The sequence below is a fragment of the Hyla sarda genome, chromosome 4 (assembly GCF_029499605.1).
Source record: "Hyla sarda isolate aHylSar1 chromosome 4, aHylSar1.hap1, whole genome shotgun sequence".
Classification (NCBI taxonomy): domain Eukaryota; kingdom Metazoa; phylum Chordata; class Amphibia; order Anura; family Hylidae; genus Hyla; species Hyla sarda.
Window position 1 is genome coordinate 419588835 of NC_079192.1, and position 26964 is coordinate 419615798.

General features: G+C 43.1%; 2 protein-coding genes across 5 annotated transcripts in view; one reads left to right on the forward strand and one right to left on the reverse strand.

The window, feature by feature from the left end:
• Window positions 1–26964, reverse strand: part of TMEM213 (transmembrane protein 213) — a 47143-nt gene that overhangs the window by 15250 nt on the left and 4929 nt on the right. For 2 of the 4 annotated variants that reach the window (XR_008843281.1, XM_056517984.1), the window contains exon 1: window positions 3918–4048. The exons of 1 other annotated variant lie outside the window; for it this stretch is intronic. The gene's annotated coding sequence lies outside the window, so the exon portion shown is untranslated. Of the gene's footprint in view, window positions 1–3917; window positions 4049–15728; window positions 15782–26964 lie in introns of those variants that run through there. One more of the 4 variants, XM_056517986.1, reaches the window with a different exon arrangement.
• ATP6V0A4 (ATPase H+ transporting V0 subunit a4) lies at window positions 3968–24304 on the forward strand. Its single transcript, XM_056517973.1, has 21 exons — window positions 3968–4088; window positions 5289–5433; window positions 6395–6473; window positions 8472–8569; window positions 12953–13078; window positions 15091–15188; window positions 15415–15541; window positions 15750–15832; window positions 17705–17798; window positions 17902–18114; window positions 18209–18359; window positions 18542–18681; window positions 19862–20019; window positions 20102–20195; window positions 21469–21587; window positions 21661–21877; window positions 22329–22436; window positions 22525–22668; window positions 23115–23232; window positions 23787–23958; window positions 24157–24304. The coding sequence occupies exons 2-21, from the start codon at window positions 5305–5307 to the stop codon at window positions 24248–24250; spliced, it is 2562 nt and encodes an 853-aa protein (XP_056373948.1). The 5' UTR covers window positions 3968–4088; window positions 5289–5304; the 3' UTR covers window positions 24251–24304.

The window sequence follows — 26964 nt, forward strand, 5'->3', positions numbered from 1 at the left end:
GAGGAGATATCAGGAGATTAGGGTAGAGATGTATGGAGAGGACAGGATGTGAATGGAGATTATGTGAGGAGATATCAGGAGATTAGGGTAGAGATGTATGGAGAGGACAGGTTGTGTATGGAGATTATGTGAGGAGAGATATCAGGAGATTAGGGTAGAGATGTATGGAGAGGACAGGATGTGTATGGAGATTATGTGAGGAGAGATATCAGAAGATTAGGGTAGAGATGTATGGAGAGGACAGGATGTGTATGGAGATCATTTAAGGAGATATCAGGAGATTAGGGTAGAGATGTATGGAGAGGAGAGGATGTGTATGGAGATTATGTGAGGAGATATCAGGAGATTAGGGTAGAGATGTATGGAGAGGACAGGATGTGTATGGAGATTATGTGAGGAGATATCAGGAGATTAGGGTAGAGATGTATGGAGAGGACAGGATGTGTATGGAGATTATGTGAGGAGATATCAGGAGATTGGGGTAGAGATGTATGGGGAGGACAGGATGTGAATGGAGATTATGTGAGGAGAGATATCAGGAGATTAGGGTAGAGATGTATGGAGAGGACAAGATGTGTATGGAGATTATGTGAGGAGATATCAGGAGATTAGGGTAGAGATGTATGGAGAGGACAGGATGTGAATGGAGATTATGTGAGGAGAGATATCAGGAGATTAGGGTAGAGATGTATGGAGAGGACAGGTTGTGTATGGAAATTATGTGAGGAGAGATATCAGGAGATTAGGGTAGAGATGTATGGAGAGGACAAGATGTGTATGGAGATTATGTGAGGAGATATCAGGAGATTAGGGTAGAGATGTATGGAGAGGACAGAATGTGAATGGAGATTATGTGAGGAGAGATATCAGGAGATTAGGGTAGAGATGTATGGAGAGGACAGGTTGTGTATGGAGATTATGTGAGGAGAGATATCAGGAGATTAGGGTAGAGATGTATGGAGAGGACAAAATGTGTATGGAGATTATGTGAGGAGAGATATCAGGAGATTAGGGTAGAGATGTATGGAGAGGACAGGTTGTGTATGGAGATAATGTGAGGAGAGATATCAGGAGATTAGGGTAGAGATGTATGGAGAGGACAGGTTGTGTATGGAGATTATGTGAGGAGAGATATCAGGAGATTAGGGTAGAGATGTATGGAGAGGACAGTTTGTGTATGGAGATTATGTGAGGAGAGATATCAAGAGATTAGGGTAGAGATGTATGGAGAGGACAGGATGTGTATGGAGATTATGTGAGGAGATATCAGGAGATTAGGGTAGAGATGTATGGAGAGGACAGGATGTGTATGGAGATTATGTGAGGAGATATCAGGAGATTAGGGTAGAGATGTATGGAGAGGACAGGATGTGTATGGAGATTATGTGAGGAGATATCAGGAGATTAGGGTAGAGATGTATGGAGAGGACAGGATGTGTATGGAGATTATGTGAGGAGAGATATCAGGAGATTAGGGTAGAGATGTATGGAGAGGACAGGATGTGTATGGGGATTATGTGAGGAGATATCAGGAGATTAGGGTAGAGATGTATGGAGAGGACAGGATGTGTATGGAGATTATGTGAGGAGATATCAGGAGATTAGGGTAGAGATGTATGGAGAGGACAGGATGTGTATGGAGATTATGAGAGGAGATATCAGGAGATTAGGGTAGAGATGTATGGAGAGGACAGGTTGTGTATGGAGATTATGTGAGGAGAGATATCAGGAGATTAGGGTAGAGATGTATTGAGAGGACAGGTTGTGTATGGAGATTATGTGAGGAGAGATATCAGGAGATTAGGGTAGAGATGTATGGAGAGGACAGGATATGAATGGAGATTATGTGAGGAGATATCAGGAGATTAGGGTAGAGATGTATGGAGAGGACAGGATGTGAATGGAGATTATGTGAGGAGAGATAGCAGGAGATTAGGGTAGAGATGTATGGAGAGGACAGGTTGTGTATGGAGAATATGTGAGGAGAGATATCAGGAGATTAGGGTAGAGATGTATGGAGAGGACAGGTTGTGTTTGGAGATTATGTGAGGAGAGATATCAGGAGATTAGGGTAGAGATGTATGGAGAGGACAAGATGTGTATGGAGATTATGTGAGGAGATATCAGGAGATTAGGGTAGAGATGTATGGAGAGGACAGGTTGTATTTGGAGATTATGTGAGGAGAGATATCAGGAGATTAGGGTAGAGATGTATGGAGAGGACAGGTTGTGAATGGAGATTATGTGAGGAGATATCAGGAGATTAGGGTAGAGATGTATGGAGAGGACAGGATGTGAATGGAGATTATGTGAGGAGAGATAGCAGGAGATTAGGGTAGAGATGTATGGAGAGGACAGGTTGTGTATGGAGATTATGTGAGGAGAGATATCAGGAGATTAGGGTAGAGATGTATGGAGAGGACAGGTTGTGTATGGAGATTATGTGAGGAGAGATATCAGGAGATTAGGGTAGAGATGTATGGAGAGGACAGGATGTGTATGGAGATTATGTGAGGAGAGATATCAGGAGATTAGGGTAGAGATGTATGGAGATTATGTGAGGAGAGATATCAGGAGATTAGGGTAGAGATGTATGGAGAGGACAAGATGTGTATGGAGATTATGTGAGGAGATATCAGGAGATTAGGGTAGAGATGTATGGAGAGGACAGGTTGTATATGGAGATTATGTGAGTAGAGATATCAGGAGATTAGGGTAGAGATGTATGGAGAGGACAGGTTGTGTATGGAGATTATGTGAGGAGAGATATCAGGAGATTAGGGTAGAGATGTATGGAGAGGACAGGTTGTGTATGGAGATTATGTGAGGAGAGATATCAGGAGATCAGGGTAGAGATGTATGGAGAGGACAGGATGTGTATGGAGATTATGTGAGGAGATACCAGGAGATTAGGGTAGAGATGTATGGAGAGGACAAGATGTGTATGGAGATTATGTGAGGAGATATCAGGAGATTAGGATAGAGATGTATGGAGAGGACAGGATGTGTATGGAGATTATGTGAGGAGATATCAGGAGATTAGGGTAGAGATGTATGGAGAGGACAGGATGTGTATGGAGATTATGTGAGGAGAGATATCAGGAGATTAGGGTAGAGATGTATGGAGAGGACAGGATGTGTATGGAGAGTATGTGAGGAGATATCAGGAGATTAGGGTAGAGATGTATGGAGAGGACAGGATGTGTATGGAGATTATGTGAGGAGAGATATCAGGAGATTAGGATAGAGATGTATGGAGAGGACAGGATGTGTATGGGGATTATGTGAGGAGAGATATCAGGAGATTAGGGTAGAGATGTATGGAGAGGACAGGATGTGTATGGGGATTATGTGAGGAGAGATATCAGGAGATTAGGGTAGAGATGTATGGGGAGGACAGGATGTGTATGGAGATTATGTGAGGAGATATCAGGAGATTAGGGTAGAGATGTATGGAGATTATGTGAGGAGAGATATCAGGAGATTAGGGTAGAGATGTATGGAGAGGACAGGATGTGTATGGAGATTATGTGAGGAGATATCAGGAGATTAGGGTAGAGATGTATGGAGAGGACAGGATGTGTATGGAGATTATGTGAGGAGATATCAGGAGATTAGGGTAGAGATGTGTATGGAGATTATGTGAGGAGATATCAGGAGATTAGGGTAGAGATGTGTATGGAGATTATGTGAGGAGATATCAGGAGATTAGGGTAGAGATGTGTATGGAGATTATGTGAGGAGATATCAGGAGATTAGGGTAGAGATGTATGGGGAGGACAGGATGTGAATGGAGATTATATGGAGGAGATATTGTTGGATTATTTTTCTTTTATACTTTATATATCTTTCTCTTTTAGACTTGTTATAAGGTGATTGACAGTCGGAGTCGTTCCGTCCACCTCTCGTGTTGTTACCTATAACTCTGCTGTGCTGCCACAACACACTCAGCTCTGCAGGGCGGAGAGGAGCCGGTCAGATGCTGCTCAGTGCAGATCCTGGGAGGAGGGGAGAGGAACATCTGACAAACACAACTCCACAAAACTTTGGGAGAGAGAAGAACCAGGAGAGAAGAAGAGCCGCAGCAGGTGAGTCCAGACTGAGACATTATCTCTTATAAACTCCGACATATAAGACAGAGACCCCAGAACATATAAGATAAGACATAAAGACTCCAGAACATATAAGACAGAACATAAAGACCCCAGAACATATAAGACAGAATATAAAGACCCCAGAACATATAAGATAAGACATAAAGACCCCAGAACATATAAGATAAGACATAAAGACCCCAGAACATATAAGATAAGACATAAAGACCCCAGAACATATAAGATAAGACATAAAGACCCCAGAACATATAATACAGAACATAAAGACCCCAGAACATATAAGACAGAACATAAAGACCCCAGAACATATAAGATAAGACATAAAGACCCCAGAACATATAAGATAAGACATAAAGACCCCAGAACATATAATACAGAACATAAAGACCCCAGAACATGTAAGACAGAACATAAAGACCCCAGAACATATAAGATAAGACATAAAGACCCCAGAACATATAAGACAGAATATAAAGACCCCAGAACATATAAGACAGAACATAAAGACCCCAGAACATATAAGACAGAACATAAAGACCCCAGAACATATAAGACAGAACATAAAGACCCCAGAACATATAAGATAAGACATAAAGACCCCAGAACATATAAGATAAGACATAAAGACCCCAGAACATATAAGACATAAAGACCCCAGAACATATAAGACAGAATAGAGAATAGTTTAATTTTTCACCATCTGTAAGATCTCTGCTTGCTGTCAGTGACTGGGATAATTCTTGGGACTGATACATTTTATCTGCACTGATACACTGTAACAAATGATCCGAAGTGTGATGATTACAGAGGATTTACTAGACTAGATGTGAATGTAACAAACCCTCAGCTGTGAAATCTACAGGTTGTCACTGTGTAAAGTTACTTCGGAATATTTCCATTCGCTGACAGCAAGCAGCTAAGGTTGTAAGAGATTGTACATAACACAATGTATACGGCATAGGACAGTGTTTCCCAACCAAAGGGCCTCCAGCTGTTGCAAAACTACAACTCCCAGCATGCCCGGACAGCCAACGGCTGTCCGGGCATGCTGGGAGTTGTAGTTTTGCAACAGCTGGAGGCACCCTGGTTGGGAAACACTGACATAGGAAGTAGGTGAAGGTGTTTCAGGGGCGGGGGTCCACTTTATATACTGACTGCTTCCGTCTGATCCAGGACTACAACCACCATCATGTCTGAGAAGATGGGCTCCCTGTTCCGGAGTGAGGAGATGTGTCTGACCCAGCTGATCCTGCAGGTGGAGGCCGGGTACTGCTGCATAGCGGAGCTGGGGGAGCTGGGCCTGGTGCAGTTTAGGGATGTAAGTACTGGGGCGCAATCATCTGCAGAATATATACCTGTATGTAGGATGGGGGCAGAGAGATGTTCTGCAGATCTGTAGAGAGGTCAGAGGTGTAATAATCTGCAGGATATATCACTATGTATCAGGAGGTAGAGAGGACAGAGCGATGTTCTGCAGATCTGTAGAGAGGTCAGAGGTGTAATAATCTGCAGGATATATCACTATGTATCAGGAGGAGAGGACAGAGCGATGTTCTGCAGATCTGTAGAGAGGTCAGAGGTGTAATAATCTGCAGGATATATCACTATGTATCAGGAGGAGGAGAGGACAGAGCGATGTTCTGCAGACCTAGGTGTAATAATCTGCAGGATATATCACTATGTATCAGGAGGAGGAGAGGACAGAGCAATGTTCTGCAGATCTGTAGAGAGGACAGAGCAATGTTCTGCAGGATATATCACTATGTATCAGGAGGAGAGGACAGAGCGATGTTCTGCAGATCTGTAGAGAGGTCAGAGGTGTAATAATCTGCAGGATATATCACTATGTATCAGGAGGTAGAGAGGAAAGAGCGATGTTCTGCAGATCTGTAGAGAGGTCAGAGGTGTAATAATCTGCAGGATATATCACTATGTATCAGGAGGAGAGGACAGAGCGATGTTCTGCAGATCTGTAGAGAGGTCAGAGGTGTAATAATCTGCAGGATATATCACTATGTATCAGGAGGTAGAGAGGACAGAGCGATGTTCTGCAGATCTGTAGAGAGGTCAGAGGTGTAATAATCTGCAGAGAGGTCAGAGGTGTAATAATCTGCAGAGAGGTCAGAGGTGTAATAATCTGCAGAGAGGTCAGAGGTGTAATAATCTGCAGAGAGGTCAGAGGTGTAATAATCTGCAGAGAGGTCAGAGATGTAATAATCTGCAGAGAGGTCAGAGATGTAATAATATAACTGATCAGTTAACCCTTTCCTCTCCTCCAGCTGAATCTCAGTGTGAACAATTTCCAGAGGAAGTTTGTGAATGAGGTTCGGAGGTGCGAGGCGATGGAGCGGATCCTGCGTGAGTGCCCAGAATATTAATGGCGCCACCTGTGGGGGTGGGGACCGGAATACTATTATTACTCTTCTTCCTATTATTAATCTTATTACTATTACTCCTATTATTCCTATTATTACTATTATTATTACTCTTCTTACTATTATTAAAATTACTACTCTTATTACTCTTATTACTATTATTACTCTTCTTGCTCTTATTACTATTGTTACTCTTATTACTATTATTCCTATTATTACTCTTATTGCTATTATTATTACTCTTCTTACTATTGTTACTATTATTAAAATTACTACTCTTATTACTATTATTACTCTTCTTGCTCTTATTACTATTATTACTATTATTACTCTTCTTACTATTATTACTATTATTACTCTTCTTACTCTTCTTGCTCTTATTACTATTATTACTCTTCTTAATCTTCTTTCTCTTATTACTATTATTACTCTTCTTACTATTATTACTCTTCTTACTATTACTATTATTACTCTTCTTACTATTATTACTCTTATTACTATTATTATTATTATTATTACTCTTATTACTATTATTACTCTTATTACTATTATTATTATTACTCTTCTTATTATTATTACTCTTATTACTATTATTATTATTACTCTTATTACTATTATTACTCTTTTTACTATTATTACTATTATTACTCTTCTTACTATTACTATTATTACTCTTATTACTATTACTCTTATTACTATTATTATTATTACTCTTATTACTATTATTACTCTTATTACTATTATCACTCTTCTTACTATTATTATTACTATTATTACTATTATTATTACTCTTATTACAATTATTACTCTTATTACTATTATTACTCTTATTACTATTATTACTCTTATTACTATTATTACTCTTATTACTATTATTACTCTTCTTTCTCTTACTACTATTATTACTCTTATTACTATTATTACTCTTCTTTTATTACTATTATTATTACTCTTCTTACTATTATTACTATTATTACTCTTCTTATTCCTATTATTATTACTCTTACTCTTCTTACTATTATTATTATTACTCTTCTAACTATTATTACTCTTATTACTATTATTACTCTTCTTATTCTTATTACTATTATTATTACTCTGCTCACTCTTATTACTATTATTATTACTCTTATTAATCTTCTTACTCTTATTACTCTTATTCTTATTACTATTATTATTATTACTCTTATTACTCTTCTTACTATTATTATTATTATTATTACTCTTATTACTATTATTATTACTCTTATTACTATTATTATTATTAGTCTTACTATTATTACTCTTATTACTATTATTATTATTACTCTTCTTACTATTATTACTCTTATTACTATTATTCTTCTTCTTACTCTTCTTACTATTATTATTACTCTTATTAATCTTCTTACTCTTATTACTCTTCTTATTCTTATTACTATTATTATTATTACTCTTATTACTATTATTATTATTACTCTTATTACTCTTATTATTATTACTCTTACTCTTATTACTCTTACCATCTCTTTGTATTATTAGATCTTGGTAGATTTATCAATAGATTTTTGTGTTTAGGGAAAAATTGTTGCAAATATTGAATCAATCTTTGATTTACCCCAAAACTGGCGACTAGAGATGAGCGAACTTACAGTAAATTCGATTCGTCACGAACTTCTCGGCTCGGCAGTTGATGACTTTTCCTGCATAAATTAGTTCAGCTTTCAGGTGCTCCCGTGGTCTGGAAATGTCCTAGGAGACTCTTTCCTAGGACTTTATTCACCTTTTCCAGCCCATGGGAGCACCTGAAAGCTGAACAAATTTATGCAGGATAAGTCATCAACTGCCGAGCCGAGAAGTCCGTGACGAATCGAATTTCCTGTAAGTTCGCTCATCTCTACTGGCGACCATTCCTGTGTTCTGCACAAAATTTTATTCACATTTCTACACCAGTTTGTAGTGAAAGTATTTACCCCCCATCATCATTTTATTTCCTCCTTAGGATTTCTGGAGTGTGAGATGCAGAACGATAAAATAATCGTAAGAAACCCCGAAAAATCTCCAGAGACCCCACTACCAAGAGAGATGATCAATCTAGAGGTGATGTCATACAGGAGGCGGGGCTGTGATCACATGTCATTATATTACTATTATATTATATCAGTGATGTCATACAGGGGGCGGGGCTGTGATCACATGTCATTATATTACTATTATATTATATCAGTGATGTCATACAGGGGGCGGGGCTGTGATCACATGTCTTTATATCAGTGATGTCATACAGGAGGCGGGGCTGTGATCACATGTCATTATATTACTATTATATTATATCAGTGATGTCATACAGGGGGCGGGGCTGTGATCACATGTCATTATATTACTATTATATTATATCAGTGATGTCATAAAGGAGGCGGGGCTGTAATCACATGTCATTATATTACTATTATATTATATCAGTGATGTCATACAGAGGGCGGGGCTGTGATCACATGTCTTTATATTACTATTATATTATATCAGTGATGTCATAAAGGAGGCGGGGCTGTGATCACATGTCATTATATTACTATTATATTATATCAGTGATGTCATACAGGAGGCGGGGCTGTGATCACATGTCATATTACTATTATATTATATCAGTGATGTCATACAGGGGGCGGGGCTGTGATCACATGTCATTATATTACTATTATATTATATCAGTGATGTCATACAGGGGGCGGGGCTGTGACCACGTCATTAAATTACTATTGTATTATATCAGTGATGTCATACAGGGAGCTGTGATCACATGTCATTATATTACTATTATATTATATCAGTGATGTCATACAGGGGGCGGGGCTGTGATCACATGTCATTATATTACTATTATATTATATCAGTGATGTCATACAGGGGGCGGGGCTGTGATCACATGTCATTATATTACTATTATATTATATCAGTGATGTCATAAAGGAGGCGGGGCTGTGATCACATGTCATTATATTACTATTATATTCTATCAGTGATGTCATACAGAGGGCGGGGCTGTGATCACATGTCTTTATATTACTATTATATTATATCAGTGATGTCATAAAGGAGGCGGGGCTGTGATCACATGTCATTATATTACTATTATATTATATCAGTGATGTCATACAGGGGGCGGGGCTGTGATCACATGTCATTATATTACTATTATATTATATCAGTGATGTCATACAGGGGGCGGGGCTGTGATCACATGTCATTATATTACTATTATATTATATCAGTGATGTCATACAGGGGGCGGGGATGTGATCACATGTCATTATATTACTATTATATTATATCAGTGATGTCATACAGGGGGCGGGGCTGTGATCACGTGTCATTATATTACTATTATATTATATCAGTGATATCATACAGAGGGCGGGGCTGTGATCACATGTCTTTATATTACTATTATATTATATCAGTGATGTCATACAGGGGGCGGGGCTGTGATCACATGTCATTATATTACTATTATATTATATCAATGATGTCATAAAGGAGGCGGGGCTGTGATCACATGTCATTATATTACTATTATATTATATCAGTGATGTCATACAGAGGGCGGGGCTGTGATCACATGTCATTATATTACTATGATATTATATCAGTGATGTCATACAGGGGGCGGGGCTGTGATCACATGTCATTATATTACTATTATATTATATCAGTGATGTCATACAGGGGGCGGGGCTGTGATCACATGTCATTATATTACTATTATATTATATCAGTGATGTCATACAGGGGGCGGGGCTGTGATCACATGTCATTATATTACTATTATATTATATCAGTGATGTCATACAGGGGGCGGGGCTGTGATCACATGTCTTTATATCAGTGATGTCATAAAGGAGGCGGGGCTGTGATCACATGTCATTATATTACTATTATATTATATCAGTGATGTCATACAGGAGGCGGGGCTGTGATCACATGTCATATTACTATTATATTATATCAGTGATGTCATACAGGGGGCGGGGCTGTGATCACATGTCATTATATTACTATTATATTATATCAGTGATGTCATACAGGGGGCGGGGCTGTGACCACGTCATTAAATTACTATTGTATTATATCAGTGATGTCATACAGGGAGCTGTGATCACATGTCATTATATTACTATTATATTATATCAGTGATGTCATACAGGGGGCGGGGCTGTGATCACATGTCATTATATTACTATTATATTATATCAGTGATGTCATACAGGGGGCGGGGCTGTGATCACATGTCATTATATTACTATTATATTATATCAGTGATGTCATAAAGGAGGCGGGGCTGTGATCACATGTCATTATATTACTATTATATTCTATCAGTGATGTCATACAGAGGGCGGGGCTGTGATCACATGTCTTTATATTACTATTATATTATATCAGTGATGTCATAAAGGAGGCGGGGCTGTGATCACATGTCATTATATTACTATTATATTATATCAGTGATGTCATACAGGGGGCGGGGCTGTGATCACATGTCATTATATTACTATTATATTATATCAGTGATGTCATACAGGGGGCGGGGCTGTGATCACATGTCATTATATTACTATTATATTATATCAGTGATGTCATACAGGGGGCGGGGCTGTGATCACATGTCATTATATTACTATTATATTATATCAGTGATGTCATACAGGGGGCGGGGCTGTGATCACGTGTCATTATATTACTATTATATTATATCAGTGATATCATACAGAGGGCGGGGCTGTGATCACATGTCTTTATATTACTATTATATTATATCAGTGATGTCATACAGGGGGTGGGGCTGTGATCACATGTCATTATATTACTATTATATTATATCAGTGATGTCATAAAGGAGGCGGGGCTGTGATCACATGTCATTATATTACTATTATATTATATCAGTGATGTCATACAGGGGGCGGGGCTGTGATCACATGTCATTATATTACTATTATATTATATCAGTGATGTCATACAGGGGGCGGGGCTGTGATCACATGTCTTTATATCAGTGATGTCATACAGGAGGCGGGGCTGTGATCACATGTCATTATATTACTATTATATTATATCAGTGATGTCATACAGGAGGCGGGGCTGTGATCACATGTCATTATTTTACTATTATATTAAATCAGTGATGTCATAAGGGGGCAGGGCTATGGTCACATGTCATTATATTACTATTATATTATATCAGTGATGTCATACAGGGGGCGGGGCTGTGATCACATGTCATTATATTACTATTATATTATATCAGTGATGTCATAAAGGAGGCGGGGCTGTAATCACATGTCATTATATTACTATTATATTATATCAGTGATGTCATACAGAGGGCGGGGCTGTGATCACATGTCTTTATATTACTATTATATTATATCAGTGATGTCATAAAGGAGGCGGGGCTGTGATCACATGTCATTATATTACTATTATATTATATCAGTGATGTCATACAGGAGGCGGGGCTGTGATCACATGTCATATTACTATTATATTATATAAGTGATGTCATACAGGGGGCGGGGCTGTGATCACATGTCATTATATTACTATTATATTATATCAGTGATGTCATACAGGGGGCGGGGCTGTGATCACATGTCTTTATATCAGTGATGTCATACAGGAGGCGGGGCTGTGATCACATGTCATTATATTACTATTATATTATATCAGTGATGTCATACAGGAGGCGGGGCTGTGATCACATGTCATTATATTACTATTATATTAAATCAGTGATGTCATAAGGGGGCAGGGCTATGGTCACATGTCATTATATTACTATTATATTATATCAGTGATGTCATACAGGGGGCGGGGCTGTGATCACATGTCATTATATTACTATTATATTATATCAGTGATGTCATACAGGGGGCGGGGCTGTGATCACATGTCATATTACTATTATATTATATCAGTGATGTCATACAGGGGGCCGGGCTGTGATCACATGTCATTATATTACTATTATATTATATCAGTGATGTCATACAGGAGGTGGGGCTGTGATCACATGTCATTATATTTCTATTATATTATATCAGGGATGTCATACCGGGGGCGGGGCTGTGATCACATGTCATATTACTATTATATTATATCAGTGATGTCATACAGGGGGCGGGCTGTGATCACATGTCATTATATTACTATTATATTATATCAGGGATGTCATACCGGGGGCGGGGCTGTGATCACATGTCATATTACTATTATATTATATCAGTGATGTCATACAGGGGGCGGGCTGTGTTCACGTCATTATATTATATCAGTGATGTCATACAGGGGGCGGGCTGTGATCACGTCATTATATTATATCAGTGATGTCATACAGGAGGCGGGCTGTGATCACGTCATTATATTATATCAGTGATGTCATACAGGAGGCGGGCTGTGACATCATATATTCCTATATTACAGACGGGGCTGGAGAAGCTGGAGGGGGAGCTGCAGGAGGTGAACCGGAACCAACAGACCCTGAAGCAGAACTTTCTGGAGCTGACGGAGCTGAAGCATCTGCTGAAGAAGACCCAGGATTTCTTTGAGGTATCTGAATGTCCACAGGGATGGAAGACCCCAATGTATACCTGGGGCATCCTCCATATAATCACTGGTCACATGACTGCTGATATCCCCCCCCCCCCATACAGTCACTGGTCACATGACTCCTAATAGCCCCCATATAGTCACTTGTGGTGTCCCAGCACCAAAGGCCATTGTGTGGTCTGTGGATCTCCTTGGGTGCGGCGGCTGCACCTGTGATGGGCCCACTGTTCTATTGTTTACTGTATTCTTCTATGATATGTGTACTGTACCCTTTCGATGGAGATGCAGAATCGCCAGCTCAGTAAAGACCGTTATCTGTAACCCGGCGTCAGTCCTTCTTTACTCCCCGGGTCTGGCCCAAGAGAAGCTATCCCCACCTTAGCCCGTGTATAGACTAACAGTGGCGTCACTATCTGGCATATATAGTCACTGATCACATGACTCCTGATAATTACCCCCCCCCCCCATAGTCACTGGTCACATGACTCCTGATAGTCCCCATACAGTCACTGGTCACATGACTCCTGATAGTCCCCATACAGTCACTGGTCACATGACTCCTGATAGTCCCCATACAGTCACTGGTCCATGACTCCTCTATATATACATGAGGTGACCCCCATATAAGATGGGCCATAAATTGTCCTGTTATAGGAACATAGACTAAATAGATAAGGGAGGAATCCCGAAAGCTTCTCTACAAAATGCTGTTAGTCCAATAAAAAAATGTTATTACAAGATACTGCAACATTTTATGATCTGCATCACTGGACTAATACGGCTACTCAAATTTACTATATATATATATATATATATATATATATATATATATATATATATACATATATATATACATACACACACACACATACATACATGGGGCATCCCCTATACAGTCACTGGTCACATGACTCCTGAATACCCCCATACAGTCAATGGTCACATAACCCCCTATATAAACCTGAGGCATCCCCCATACAGTCAATGGTCACATGACTCCTGAATGCCCCCATACAGTCAATGGTCACATGACCCCCATATATAAACCTGAGGCATCCCCCATATAGTCACTGGTCACATGACTCCTGATATCTCCCATAGTCTTTGGTCACATGACTCCTGATATCCCTGCCTCAGTCACTGGTCACATGACTCCTGATATCCCGCCTCAGTCACTGGTCACATGACTCCTGATATCTCCCATAGTCTTTGGTCACATGACTCCTGATATCCCCGCCTCAGTCACTGGTCACATGACTCCTGATATCTCCCATAGTCTTTGGTCACATGACTCCTGATATCCCCGCCTCAGTCACTGGTCACATGACTCTGATAACACCCCCCCCCCCCCTACAGTCACCAGTCACATGACCCTGATATCCCCCATATAATCACTGGTCACATGACTCCTGATATCCCCCATATAATCACTAGTCACATGACTCCTGATATCCCCCATATAATCACTGGTCACATGACTCCTGATATCCCCCATATAATCACTGGTCACATGAGCCTGATATCCCCCATATAATCACTGGTCACATGACCCTGATATCCCCCATATAATCACTGGTCACATGACCCTCATATCCCCCATATAATCACTGGTCACATGACCCTGATATCCCCCATATAATCACTGGTCACATGACTCCTGATATCCCCCATATAATCACTGGTCACATGACCCTGATATCCCCCATATAATCACTGGTCACATGACCCTGATATCCCCCATATAATCACTGGTCACATGACTCCTGATATCCCCCATATAATCACTGGTCACATGACCCTGATATCCCCCATATAATCACTGGTCACATGACTCCTGATATCCCCCATATAATCACTGGTCACATGACCCTGATATTCCCCATATAATCACTGGTCACATGACCCTGATATCCCCCATATAATCACTGGTCACATGACTCCCATTACCGCCACATTATGACACTTTGTATTTTTTCCTACTTTCCAGTAATTTCGTTGTTCTCTTCCTCCAGGCCGAAGCCAACCTCCCGGACGACTTCTTCAATGAGGACACCAGCAGCCTCCTGGAGCTCCGGACCGTCCCCTCCGCCGCTGCCGCCGGCAAACTGGGGTGAGTGCCCGCATTGTGCCGCGTTGTTTGTCCCCCCCCCCCCCCTCCAGAGCTGTAGTCACTATTCAGCCATCGGCGGTGTGCACCGGCCCAGGTAGGCCCCCATAGCGCACTGCAGGAATGTGACCTGCCAGGTGATCGGGCCGGGTCTATGGTATCGAGTGTCACCTGAGGAACAGTGCCCCAGTGTGCCCGCTTCTCATCCCATCCTAATATCCGCCCGCAGGTTTACGGCCGGGGTGATCGGGAGAGAGAGAATGGCGTCATTCGAGCGGCTGCTGTGGAGGGTCTGCAGGGGGAACATCTACCTGAAGTACAGCGAGCTGGACACCACGCTGGAGGATCCCGTTACGGTAAGCAAATACGGGGGGCCCCTGGGGGGATCCAAGGGGCCACTCACACTCCAGATCCACCTGCAATCCTAATGTCCTAGGGCAGCTGTTGCAGAACTACAACTCCCAGCATGCCCTGACAGCCGAAGGCTGTCAGGGCATGCTGGGAGTTGTAGTTCTGCAACACCCGGAGAGTCACATGACCCACCTGTCTCCATTTCATCTCCAGAAAGAAGAAGTGAAGAAGAACGTCTTCATTATATTCTACCAGGGCGAGCAGCTGAAGCAGAAGATCAAGAAGATCTGTGAGGGGTGCGCTGAGGACATCTGCTGGACACTTTTATGCATTGCACGACATTACATTCTGACCATCCTCTCCATTTTCCATAAACTTTGCAGCTCTGCCTTTACGTTCCTGGCTATTTTCAATACCTCTGCTTGCTGGCAGTGAACAGAAACAGTCATTGAGGCTGGAAACTTTTCCCGAAGTCTGTTACATTATATATTATAGTATATTAAATTAAAATGTAAGCAATGATACATTGTAACGAGCTCCTCAGCTGTGAGAAGTCTAAGGCTGGGGGTCACAGGGTGCAGTTTTACATTTTTAAATTTTTTTGTTTTTCTTTGTGTTCGGTGTCGAAGTTTCAGCTTCAGGAGTATAAACTGCGTTGCGAAAGCGCCTGCAAATACAGTTATTGACAGCGCCATTTCCCCCCCCCCCCCCCGCGAGAACCTCGCCATCAAGAATAGGCGCCTTGCACACGTTTTTTGCGATGCCATTTTTTCCATCCAAAATTTAAAAAATTAAAAAAATAACCCTTAGACTTCTCACAGCTAATGGGCTCGTTACAGTGTATCAGAGATGATTTCCTACATTGATATAATATAAGGCACTTTTTTTAAAACAGGATTTTTAAGTTCATTTCTGAAATGACAACGTAGGAACCGCATCTCAAAAACAGCGATTCGCCATTAAAAAATAAAAAATTGATGCAGTTTTGAAAGTTTATTTTTTCCCCCTTGGCCTTCAGTATGCTAAAAAAAAACAAAAAAATAAAAAAAATTTTATTTTTTTTATTTGCAGTTTTATTTTTGAATTCTCTTTGCACAAGTTTATTTGCGCAATTTTTTTTAACTTCATTTGTGCATTTTGTTATTTAATTTGCACATTTTTTTTGCATTTTATTTGCAAAATTTTTAACATTTTATTTATGCTTTTTTTATTTGTTGAATTTTTTGACATTTTATTTGCAGTTTTTTTAATTCAATTTGCCATCTTGACAATTTTGTCATTTTATTTAGGCTTTTTTTTGCAGAATGTTTTTTTCATTTTTTTGTTCTGCACAAATATTTAATTTGCGCAGTGTTTTTACATTTTATTTGCTCAATTTTTTAAATGTTTTTTATTTGCAGTTTTTCTGGTTCCTGCGCCTACAGTGGAGTATAGTGATGATAAATTGCGCGCACTAAGACATGCCCCGTCCGAGTACAAACTGAAAAAAAAAGAAAATTGTGCAAATAAAAATTATAAATAAAGAGCACCATCTGGAAAACCACTTAAAATGCATTAAAAAATGTACACAAAAAAAGCCCCCAAAATTAGGAATTTTACCCATTTTGTCTATCCAGGTCCTGCTCACACAACTGTTTGTTACAGTGTATCAGTATAGGCCAGTGTTTTCCAACCAGGGGGCCTCCAGCTGTTGCAAAACTAGAACTCCCAGCATGACCAGACAGCTGAAAGCTGAAGTTTTGCAACAGCTGGAGGCACCCTGGTTGGGAAACACTGCTCTAAGCTCAACATAAGGACAATCCTCCAGCTATGGTCTCCCTAGAGCAATGTTTCCCGACCAGGGGGCCTCCAGCTGTTGCAAAACTACAACTCCTAGCATGCCTGGACAGCCGAAGGCTGAAGTTTCGCAACAGCTGGAGGCACCCTGGTTGGGAAACACTGTCCTAGAGGTTTTCTCCACTGGTGTTTTTCCCCTCTTCCAAGTGCTGAAGGCTGTCCGGACATGCTGGGAGTTGTAGTTTTGCAACAGCTGGAGGCACCCTGGCTTAGGAAATACTGGTGTCCACTGATGCACTGACACATTGTAACGAGTCCATCAGCTTTGAAAAGTACGATTATATTGCGCTGCATAATCCCACAGATTGAGGGTCATTTGATTTACGTTACAGATTTAAAGCGACAGTGTACCCATGTCCTGAGTCCGCGGCCGAGCGCCGGGACATGGCGGCCGACGTGAACACCAGGATTGAGGATCTGAACGCGGTGAGTGCGCTAGCTTTGTCGGTCTTCACCGCAGTTCTGGCGTTTAGTTCACAAAACTAGGAAGATCGTAATGAACGCTTCTTGGTGTTTTGCCGTTTAACAGGTCATAACGCAGACAGAGTCGCACCGGCAGCGCGTCCTGCTGGAGGCCGCGCAAAATCTGTCCAACTGGATGATCAAGGTGAAGAAGATGAAGGCCGTGTATCACGTCCTGAACCTATGCAACATCGACGTCACCCAGCAGTGCGTCATCGCCGAGATCTGGTGCCCAGTGGACGACAAGGAGCGAATCAAGCGGGCGCTGCAACGGGGAATGGTGAGCGCTGCGCAAATCTTACTAAGGGGCCCCAATGAGGGGCGTTTCCAGAATCATGTGATACAGTATAACCAATACATACCTTGCACTGCAGGACCGTAGCGGTTCCACCATTGCGCCGATCCTGACCAACATACCAACCAAAATGGCTCCGCCCACTTTCAACCGGACCAATAAGTTCACCTCCGGTTTCCAGAACATTATAGACGCCTATGGGGTCGGGAGTTACAGAGAAATGAACCCAAGTAAGTCCCGGAGGGGGGGTGAATGCAATAGAAATGGCTAAATCATTCATTGCCGGGGAGGGTCATTAATTATTTTTCCAGGTATGATAACCCCGCCCCTGAGGATCAACAATCTTCCTGATTAATCTGTTTCCTCTTGTCTAGCCCCGATCTTTCTGATGAATCTGTTTCCTCTTGTCTAGCCCCATACACCATCATTACCTTCCCCTTCCTCTTCGCGGTGATGTTCGGTGATTGCGGACATGGCGCCGTCATGTTGGGGTTCGCCGCCTGGATGCTCCTGAATGAAAAAGCTCTTCTGGCTTCCAAGACAGACAACGAGGTGAGAGGAGGACGGGAACGGGAGGGGAATTATCCAAAATTATTGTAGGTGATGTGAACCTGCTCATTGTAGTCATGTGACCAACATCGGCTCTGCAGTGTAGGGGGGGGGGGGCCAGTTATAGGGGAAATCGGCTATAAAATATTATGTTAAAATGTCAAACTATGGCTGTAGCACCGCCCCTCAGGAATGAAACTCATTAAAAAATGACCATAACTGAATGAGACACAACCTAACCTAACTACCGTATATAATTTAGTGCCATTTTGTGCTATTTAAAAAAAAAAAATTTAAAATAAAAAACTAACATTAAAAAAGCGCAAAGTGCAGCTATAAATTGTGTCCTCTTTTTCACTTATGGTCATTTATATAGGTTTTGCTCCTCAAGGGCATCCCACCCACCTATATAAATGACCATAAGCAAAAAAGAGGACACAATTTAAAGGGGTACTCCACTGGCCAGAGTTCGAGACATTTAGTTCCAAATGCTATGTGCGCGCTGCGGAGGTCGACCATGCCCGCTCGTGATGTTATGCCACGCCCCTTAGTGTAAGTCTATAGGAGGGGGAATGGTGACCGTCATGCCCCCTCCCATAGACTTGCATTGAGGAGGTATGGCGTGATGTCACGAGGGGGCGTGGTCGACCCCGCAGCACGCACACGGCCTTTGAAAGCTAAATGTTCTGAAGGCTGGCCAGTGGAGTGAGATTTTCTTTGTCTGACCATTTAGGGAATCAGTCAGATGGGCAGGAACTTAGTTTTAGTTACAAAAACAATAGGTGATGGGTTGGATTATATAGTCAGGGGTGTAAATATTTTAAATTGAGGGCTTTGTATGGCTAAAACAACCCCCCCTCCCCCGACTGTATAATCCCACCCATCTGAATGATTCCGATTCCAAAAGTATTATATCAAAAACCCAATGAGAAAAAACTGGGGCAGAATGTATATAAAAAATAAACAGCTACAAAGAAAAAGAAAAGAATGTCAGCAGTAGCCCCGCCCCTGAGGAGCAGAACATGTATCTCAATGTGTATTCAGAAAAAGATGCAAAATAATCTGAATATCTGAATGAATACGACGTGTCTTCTGATGTCTGGGAGTAAATGATAGGGCTATAATATCATGTGGCCCTCGGAGACCCACCTGATCTTCCCTGTTGTGTTCCTTCCTCCTCCAGATCTGGAACACGTTCTTCGGGGGCCGGTACCTGATCTTCCTTATGTCCATATTTTCTATCTACACCGGATTCATCTACAACGATTGCTTCTCCAAGTCATTCAACATATTTGGGTCGGCCTGGAGGGTCCGCCCCATGTTCACCAATGGCAGCTGGAAGTATGTGTCCCCCCCCCCCCCTCCCGTTACATTTGGATACATTGTAGACATGTATTGTTACATTCGTTGTCTTCCTTCTTAGTGATGCGTTAATTCATCAGAGAATCGATCTACAGCTCGACCCCAAGGTCCCCGGCGTCTTCTCTGGGAATCCCTATCCATTCGGGATCGACCCAGTAAGTTTGTTCCCCAATATTTCCCTGTGATCCCCCAATATTTCCATGTGATCCCCCAATATTTCCCTGTGATCTCCCAATAGTTCCATGTGATCCCCAATAGTTACATGTCATCTCCCAATATTTCCATGTGATCCCCATTATTTCCCTTTGATCTCCCAATATTTCCCTGTGATCCCCCAATATTTCCCAGTGATCCCCCAATATTTCCCAGTGATCCCCAATAGTTCCATGTGATCCCCAATAGTTCCATGTGATCCCCCAATATCTCCATGTGATCCCCCAATATTTCCCTGCGACCCCCCCAATATTTCCCTGTGATCCCCCAATATTTCCCTGTGATCTCCCAATAGTTCCATGTGATCCCCCAATAGTTCCCTGTGATTCCCCAATATTTCCATGTGATCCCTAATATTTTCCTGTGATCCCCAATATTTCCATGTGATCCGCCAATATTTCCACATACTCCCCCAATATTTCCACATGTTCCTCCAATAATTTAATGTGTTCCCTCCATAATTAAGTGATCCCCCAATATTTCCATGTGATTCCCCAATAATTCCATGTGATCCCCCATAATTCCACGAGATTCCCCATAATTCCATGTGATCCCCAATAATTCCATGTGATCCCCAATAATTCCATGTGATCCCCCATAATTCCATGTGATCCCCCAATAGTTCCATGTGATCCCTCATAATTCCATGTGATTCCCCAATAATTCCATGTGATTCCCAATAATTCCATGTGATCCCCAATAATTCCATGTGATCCCCCATAATTCCACGCGATCCCCCATAATTCCACGTGACCCCCATAATTCCACGTGACCCCCATAATTCCATGTGATCCCCCATAATTCCACGTGACCCCCATAATTCCACGTGATCCCCCATAATTCCACGTGATCCCCCATAATTCCACGTGTTCCCCCATAATTCCACGTGTTCCCCCAATAATTCCACTTGATCCTCCATAATTCCATGTTCCCCCCATAATTCCACGTGATCCCCCATAATTCCACGTGATCCCCCATAATTCCACGTGATCCCCCATAATTTCACGTGATCCCCCATAATTCCACGTAATCCCCCTTAATTCCACGTAATCCCCCATAATTCCACGTGATCCCCCATAATTCCACGTGATCCCCCATAATTCCACGTGATCCCCCATAATTCCATGTGATCCTCCATAATTCCATGTTCCCCCAATACTTCCATGTGATCCCCCATAATTCCACGTGATCCCCATAATTCAATCTCTCTCCCAGATATGGAATATCGCGAAGAACAAGTTAACCTTCCTGAACTCCTACAAGATGAAGATGTCGGTGGTGATGGGGATCGCGCAGATGATTTTTGGGGTCATGCTCGGTCTTCTCAATCACATGTAGGTCCCCCCTTCTGTCCGTTATTTTATGGGGGCTCCAAGACACCATTACATTATAACATCTCTCCCTTAGAAATTTCCGCCGACACATGAACATCGTCCTGCAGTTCATCCCGGAGATGATCTTCATCATTTGTCTCTTCGGTTATTTGGTTTTCATGATCATCTTTAAGTGGTGCCAATATAATGTGAACAACTCCCAGGAGGCTCCGAGTATCCTCATCCACTTCATCAACATGTTCCTCTTCAACTACAATGACCCCACCAATGCTCCTCTCTACGAACACCAGGTAATGCTCTGCACCAGATAACGCTCCGCTCTATGAGCACCAGGTAATGCTCCAATCTACGAGAGTCGGGTAATGCTCCGCTCTATGAGCACCAGGTAATGCTCTGCACCAGATAACACTCTGCTCTACGAGCACCAGGTAATGCTCTGCTCTACGAGCACCGGGTAATGCTCTGCACCAGGTATTGCTCCACTCTACGAGCACTGGGTAATGCTCTGCACCAAGTAATGCTCCACTCTACGAGCACCAGGTAATGCTCCGCTCTAGGGGCACCAGATAACGCTCCACTCTCTGAGCACCAGATAACGCTCCGCTCTAGGGGTACCAGGTAATGCTGTGCTCTACGAGCACCAGGCAATGCTCCGCTCTACGAGCACCAGGTAATGCTCCGCTCTTGGTGTACCCGGTAATGCTCCACTCTACAACATATGACTTTGTCTTTGTGTTTCAGAAAGAAGTGCAGAGCTTCCTGGTCATCTTCGCGCTCATCGCCGTCCCCTGGATGCTTCTCTTCAAACCCTTCATCCTGCGAGCCAATCACCAGAAGCAGCAGCGGATGGTAAATGAGGGGCCCGGGGGCCTATGGGGCCACAGGTTTATAGGAACAGGAATCAATAGACGCCGTTCACCTATTTCATCCTCTGCAGCTTCACTCATCATCCGCCCCCGAGGAACAAATCGAGATCACAGATATGGAGAATGCGCAGTCCAATCACTCCAAGAAGGAGGAGAAAAAGGAGGAACACGGGCACGGAGGACACGACGACCACGGAGATGAACACGGTGGGGAGGTATGAACGTCTGCTCCACGGGGGCGGGACTATCTGCTGATTTTATTACTTTATTTAAGGAGACTCCACCCACAACATTCCAGGGCTAAATATGGGATATAGTCTTGGTCCTTGAATATAGGTGGCAGCAGAGCACAGTTCCCATCCTTGAAGACGAGTGGCAGCAGAGTTGTAGTACCAGTCCTTGAAAACAGGTGGCAGACGAGTGTAGTACTGGTCCCAATAGGCAGGTGGCAGCAGAGTTGTAGCAAAAGTCCTTGAAGACAGCTAAGAGTAGTAGCAATCCTAATAGGCAGGTGGCAGCAGAGTGTAGTGTGTAAGTTTAGTTTTCTCTACAGAGTCCATAGGGGGCAGTATACTCTCCAATACTTACACAGAGCTCAGTCCAGATGATGGGTCACATGATTAGTGAAATGTTCACACTCCTCATCATCTTCTCTTTACAGTTTGATTTTGGGGACATCTTTGTCCATCAGGCCATACACACCATTGAGTACTGCCTGGGCTGCATCTCCAACACCGCCTCCTACCTGCGCCTCTGGGCCCTGAGTCTGGCGCATGCACGTAAGACAATGTTCACCCCTCACACTCACTTTTGCCCCCCGCTCACCCGCCACTCTGGCTCTGGCCTCCGCTCACCCGTCACTCTGGCTCCTGCCCCCGCTCACCCCTCACTCTGGCTCCGGCCCCCGCTCACCCCTCACTCTGGCTCCGGCCTCCCCTCACCCGTCACTCTGGCTCCTGCCCCCGCTCACCCGTCACTCTGGCTCCTGCCCCCGCTCACCCGTCACTCTGGCTCCGGCCTCCCCTCACTCTGGCTCCTGCCCCCGCTCCCCCGTCACTCTGGCTCCTGCCCCCCTCACTCTGGCTCCGGCCTCCCCTCACCCGTCACTCTGGCTCCTGCCCCCGCTCACCCGTCACTCTGGCTCCTGCCCCCGCTCACCCGTCACTCTGGCTCCTGCCCCCCGCTCACCCGTCACTCTGGCTCTGGCCTCCGCTCATACCTCAGTGTGGAGATTCTCATTATTATGCATTTCCCTCCCTTTACTGTTCCTCTGTTTTCTAAGTTCCTGTTTGGCTGCTGCCTCATTGACCCGCCCTCTGTTCCTCCCCTGCAGAGCTCTCTGAGGTTTTGTGGACCATGGTGATGCACATCGGTCTGGCCAGTGCCGGTTACGGTGGCCTCATTGGTGTATTTATCATCTTTGCCATCTTTGCCGTCCTCACCATCGCCATATTGTTGATCATGGAGGGCCTGTCCGCCTTCCTCCACGCTCTGCGTCTCCACTGGTAAGTGCGGTTACCATAGATACGTGTCCTGTCATGTGACCAGATAACTTGGGGTCTGTAATATCCTACATGTATCAGTGAAGAACAGGACACCTCCTTGGGGGTGGGGCTTGAGATCCTCATGGGCACATATATAAAGGTCCTGATCTACATGGAGTATTATACATTGTATTAACCCCTCACCTCCCGTCTCCTCAGGGTGGAGTTCCAGAACAAGTTCTACTCCGGCAGCGGATACATGTTCACCCCATTCTCCTTCCAGCGCCTCCTGGACGGCTCCTTGGAGGAATAGAATGAAATCCGGATCCTCCAGGAATCTCCCCACAGAAAATAAATTCACTTTATACTCACATTGGTTTTATTTGTGTCATTTATAGTGATCAGTATTATTGGGCCTCGTTCTCCGATCACATCCAGAGCTGCATTCATAACTCTGCTGGTTTCCTGTTTACTCTCAGGCCACTTCTCCCTAACACAGTGTTTCCCAAAAAGGGTGCCTCCAGCTATTGCGAAACTACAACTCCCAGCATGCCCGGACAGCCAAAGGCTGTCCGGGCATGCTGGGAGTTGTAGTTTCACTACAGCTGGAGGCACCCTGGTTGGGAAACACTGCCCTAAGGTGAGGGATGTTATATTGTGTCTGTCAACTCTACGCAGGGAATAGACAGCAGAATAGTGAGTGCAGCTCTGGAGGATAAGACATGATGTAAAAGTAGAATAGTGAGTGAAGCTCTGGAGGATTAGACATGATGTAACAGCAGAATAGTGAGTGCAGCTCTGGAGGATAAGACATGATGTAACAGCAGAATAGTGAGTGCAGCTCTGGAGGATAAGACATGATGTAACAGCAGAATAGTGAGTGCAGCTCTGGAGGATAAGACATGATGTAAAAGTAGAATAGTGAGTGAAGCTCTGGAGGATTAGACATGATGTAACAGCAGAATAGTGAGTGCAGCTCTGGAGGATAAGACATGATGTAACAGCAGAATAGTGAGTGCGGCTCTGGAGGATAAGACATGATGTAACAGCAGAATAGTGAGTGCAGCTCTGGAGGATAAGACATGATGTAAAAGCAGAATAGTGAGTGCAGCTCTGGAGGATAAGACATGATGTAACAGCAGAATAGTGAGTGCAGCTCTGGAGGATAAGACATGATGTAACAGCAGAATAGTGAGTGCAGCTCTGGAGGATAAGACATGATGTAACAGCAGAATAGTGAGTGCAGCTCTGGAGGATAAGACATGATGTAACAGCAGAATAGTGAGTGCAGCTCTGGAGGATAAGACATGATGTAACAGCAGAATAGTGAGTGCAGCTCTGGGGAGCTAAGGCATGATGTAACAGCAGAATATTGAGTGCAGCTCTGGAGGATAAGACGAGGTAACAGCAGAATAGTGAGTGCAACTCTGGAGGATAAGACATGATGTAACGGCAGAATATTGAGTGCAGCTCTGGAGGATAAGACGAGGTAACAGCAGAATAGTGAGTGCAACTCTGGAGGATAAGACATGATGTAACAGCAGAATAGTGAGTGCAGTTCTGGAGGATAAGATGTGATGTAACAGCAGAATAGTGAGTGCAGCTCTGGAGGATAAGACATGAAGTAACAGCAGAATAGTGAGTGCAGCTCTGGATAAGAGATTAGATGATCCGCACACTATATTATGTTGAAAACATGTTAGAATATGATGTCATGGATATAATGTATCCAGCAGATCAGTCCTATAATAGGGACCGTGCATCCATCATCAGCAATTTACTGACTGTGTCCATGTAGAAATGAGCAGCGAACGTGAAGAATCGTCTATTTCTCGCGCAGCGTCAGGTTTCAGGTGTTGGTCACTTTATCCGCAGAGGATCTGACACCTTGTCTGACCGGGAACCTTCTCACCTCTGATCCGCACTTATATAAATGTCCTGTAACGTAATAAGCGCCAATTTCTGAGGATTACGATATATAATCTTCCCGGGATAAATGGCCTCATTCTTCAGTCACAGGTGGAGGCGGCGAAAACCATCTGCGCCGTCTGCAATCTGTTTTCTCCATTTTCTGACAGTAATAACTTTTTTTTTCGTGTGCCTTTTTTTTCTTCTTCTTTGCGGGACAAATTGTGTGTGTGATGGCGCCATCTTGGAATATGTATTACAGTCAGACACTGTAACAAACCCTCATCTCTGAATAGAGAATTAGGTCAGATGTACAGCGCTCCCATTATAGATCGGTATACGGCGCTCCCATTATAGATCGGTATACAGCGCTCCCATTATAGATCAGTATACAGCGCTCCCATTATAGATGGGTATACGGCGCTCCCATTATAGATCGGTATACGGCGCTCCCATTATAGATCGGTATACAGCGCTCCCATTATAGATCAGTATACAGCGCTCCCATTATAGATCGGTATACGGCGCTCCCATTATAGATCGGTATACGGCGCTCCCATTATAGATCGGTATACGGCGCTCCCATTATAGATCGGTATACGGCGCTCCCATTATAGATCGGTATACGGCGCTCCCATTATAGATCGGTATACGGCGCTCCCATTATAGATCGGTATACGGCGCTCCCATTATAGATCGGTATACGGCGCTCCCATTATAGATCGGTATACGGCGCTCCCATTATAGATCGGTATACGGCGCTCCCATTATAGATCGGTATACGGCGCTCCCATTATAGATCGGTATACGGCGCTCCCATTATAGATCGGTATACGGCGCTCCCATTATAGATCGGTATACGGCGCTCCCATTATAGATCGGTATACGGCGCTCCCATTATAGATCGGTATACGGCGCTCCCATTATAGATCGGTATACGGCGCTCCCATCATAGATCGGTATACGGCGCTCCCATCATAGATCGGTATACGGCGCTCCCATCATAGATCGGTATACGGCGCTCCCATCATAGATCGGTATACGGCGCTCCCATCATAGATCGGTATACGGCGCTCCCATCATAGATCGGTATACGGCGCTCCCATCATAGATCGGTAT

Bases quoted from the DNA above. Each gene is read 5' to 3' on its own strand.
- ATP6V0A4 (XM_056517973.1), top strand. From the start codon at position 5,305: ATGTCTGAGAAGATGGGCTCCCTGTTCCGGAGTGAGGAGATGTGTCTG. The intron at 21,878-22,328 runs GTAATGCTCTGC...TTTGTGTTTCAG, and splicing joins CTCCTCTCTACGAACACCAG to AAAGAAGTGCAGAGCTTCCT. The intron at 22,437-22,524 runs GTAAATGAGGGG...CATCCTCTGCAG, and splicing joins ACCAGAAGCAGCAGCGGATG to CTTCACTCATCATCCGCCCC.